Here is a 3,002-nt window from a genome sequence, read left to right on the forward strand (position 1 = left end):
GCATTTTTATTTCTGTTGTTTATTTGGGTATGCTTATAAAAAATACTACTTATTAATAAGTTATAAACAACAAACACAACAAATCTTGTCACCTAGCAAAACACTTTTTATTCATTTATGCATGGGGCGTCTTTGATCATTGCTTTTGACTGCACCTCTTTCGACTTAACTAAAAAACAATTACAGGAAGAGTTGATACCTTTACCCTAACCTAACCAGCCTTCGAGATCCCATACGGACCCGGACAGTCAATAAACAGAAACCTAATTTGCATATACTGCAAGTATAACTATAGACTTTAACGTGCGGCAATTATTATCAAAATATTAACGAAAAAAATTATTTTAAAACAATACAATTATATTACTAATAAATCCTAATAACAAGTTTGTAACCATCTGTTAGATATAATTTTTTATCTCTTTAGTACGCTTCCGGCTACGAGTAATTCATTTAATGAGCATGTAAAACCCAATAAAGTGCTGAATAATAAATAAATCCACCATATTCGTTCCGAAAAGTTTTTAAAGATACGAGTATAGTCTGTAAAGATGTTTGCCATAATAATTCAGAATTAATTCGACGAACATTAAGCACGCCGGGCAATATAACATTTTAGTTTGACAGTCATGATTCAAAGCTATGGCTACGAAATTAATCCCAATTTTAAAATGGGTACTTCGTCTCATCAGAGTACTGGGAGCCTACCAAGAAAAGAAAAACGTTATTAGCTACTTCACTATGATATCTATCATTTTGGTTTCTTTATTAATGATGTATGACCTGACGGTAAATTGGACAGGTATTGAATCGCTTCGAAAAATTACATTCCTGCCAGGTTTCTTCGTTGTAAGTATATTTTGGTCAATAAATACAACCGAAAATGTAATAAAATAATATTTTGCAGACAGGTGTTAAAGCAATTGTTTTGATTCATAATTCTCCGCAATTGATTAAAATTGTAAACAGTTTGAAACATTTTTGGCCACCTGATAATTTTGATATTGAAGTAGCCAAGAAATATCACTGGGTATTTAAAATGATAACATTTCTCTGTATAAATTACGCTTCGTTTGGTTATGTGATTTGTGCTGGAATGTTTGCTAGTACTATCATGGATTATCATAACCGAACACTTATATACAGCGACTTCGTCTTCTGTAACTTGCAAAGTTTATCTTGTTATATTCCGATGTTGATTTGGCAGTGTATTGCAATGTATCTACAAATTGTACCAGCAGCGCTTGGATTTGATGCCATATTCATTATTTTTATTGGATACATACTCTGCGCTTGCGATTTAATTAAAGCGGGAATGGAAAGTTTGAATACTAATGATGTTCTCCGTAGAAAATACATATTGAAGAAAATTGCACAGCAACACGATTTTATACTTGATTTTATCAACAATCTTAATGATATGTTTAGTGCAGTAATGCTTCTTCAATTTTGGTGTTCATTGTGGTCTATGATTCTTTTTCTGAATATGCTAGCAGCTAGCGGGTATGTGTTAATATTATTTATTATGTGAATTAAATTATTTTCATAGTCGTATACTAGGTGGCCGCCAAACATGGGAGATGTTGCATTACTTGGATCACTTTATGTTATTATTGTTTTTCAAATATTTCTGTATGCATATAGTGGCGCACTTTTAGAAGAAAGAGTAAGCTGTAACACTTGTAATTACTTTGATTATGCATTTATACATATAATTTTTTGTAGGTGAAAAGTTTATCAACAGATATGTATATGGTAAACTGGTATGACAAAGACCGAACAAAGTTGCGGCAAGACTTAGCTTTTATGATTTTAAGAGCTAACAAAACCAAAATATTACATGCTGGAAAAATGTCAAACTTAAATTTAGATCTATTTATAGTGGTAAGTTTTTAGTATAGTTATAGTTTACCAAAACTTCTTTAACTGACTTTTAATTTTTAGACTGTGAAAAATTCCCTCTCAGTATTTACCTTGATTTGGCAATTATCCGAACAGTGAACAATTTGATAATCTATAATATTAAAATTAATTGCATAATCTGTTGGTAAGCGCATAACTCAACAACGCCCAGACCAATTTGGCCAAATCTTTTTTTTTTAATGTTCATTAAAGTCCAATGATCGTTTATATGGCAAGAAAAATTCAAATAATTGCCGGAAAAACCTTAAAGACCACCATTTTCTAGAGGATAAAAGTTGGCATTGAGATTCAATCATAGTTATAGTTAAATAGTTGAATCCGGGATGGCGCGCTGCAGTGTATTATTAGCAATTCTTTATGTAATTAATTTCTTTAAAATAAAATTGCAAATCTTATTGATAGAATTGACACATACTATGTCTAGAACAAGAGAATAAAAACGAATTACATTATTATTAAACACTACCTAGACGAAGTCGCGGGCAAAAGCTATTTAGAATATAATTATTATAATAATTTTCAAATTTTCCACATATATTAGTTGTATAAAATGAATTAAACTTGCTATTTGATGTGTTTCTCTCATTTGAACAAATACGAGTATTTCAGGCATTTCTATTTCTAACACACAGCCTCCAAGTGACTAGGAATTGTTGACTGGTTGTCAGCAACTGCGATTTGATGCAGGATACCTTGTCTACCCTAGTACCTGCTACTTATTTGTTCGTTAGTTTGTTGTTCATGCACGAGCAAACAGTCAAACACTGAAATTGTGAAAGCTAAACTGAAATAAATACACAACTCGGGTTCTGCGGTGTGTACATTTGCTATCCTGCTAGTGAAGTGAAACGCGTTTCAGAAACGCGCGTTAAATTAAATGCATCCTTTGTGCATGATCACTAGCTGCAGACACAGCGCAATGATTAGAAGGCAATTAAAACCTATCTTTAAACATAGAACATTTCAGAATGAATTTAGCGCAGATTTTTTGAATTATTTGATTGAATTTAGCCGGTGCCGGGAAAGTTTTTCTGCATTTTCCATATAAACTTGCTCATTAATATTTCAACGTAATCGTC

General features: G+C 31.9%; 1 protein-coding gene across 1 annotated transcript; it reads left to right on the forward strand.

Annotated features, from left to right (window-relative positions):
• Positions 1-650: 650 nt before the first annotated feature.
• On the forward strand, positions 651-2,401 carry LOC135793975 (odorant receptor 63a-like). The gene is made up of 5 exons (XM_065305095.1): positions 651-849; positions 908-1,503; positions 1,561-1,666; positions 1,726-1,884; positions 1,945-2,401. The coding sequence occupies exons 1-5, from the start codon at positions 742-744 to the stop codon at positions 1,999-2,001; spliced, it is 1,026 nt and encodes a 341-aa protein (XP_065161167.1). The 5' UTR covers positions 651-741; the 3' UTR covers positions 2,002-2,401.
• Positions 2,402-3,002: the final 601 nt, after the last annotated feature.

This window comes from Atheta coriaria, unplaced genomic scaffold, assembly GCF_025399875.1.
Source record: "Atheta coriaria isolate IRGN ID8LTWV9N9 unplaced genomic scaffold, Caltech_Dcor_3.1 hic_scaffold_6_pilon, whole genome shotgun sequence".
NCBI lineage: Eukaryota > Metazoa > Arthropoda > Insecta > Coleoptera > Staphylinidae > Dalotia > Dalotia coriaria.

Coding starts and splice junctions, on each gene's coding strand:
- LOC135793975 (XM_065305095.1), top strand. CDS start 742: ATGATATCTATCATTTTGGTTTCTTTATTAATGATGTATGACCTGACG. Junction 850..907: donor TCCTGCCAGGTTTCTTCGTT/GTAAGTATATTT, acceptor AATATTTTGCAG/ACAGGTGTTAAAGCAATTGT. Junction 1,667..1,725: donor GCGCACTTTTAGAAGAAAGA/GTAAGCTGTAAC, acceptor AATTTTTTGTAG/GTGAAAAGTTTATCAACAGA.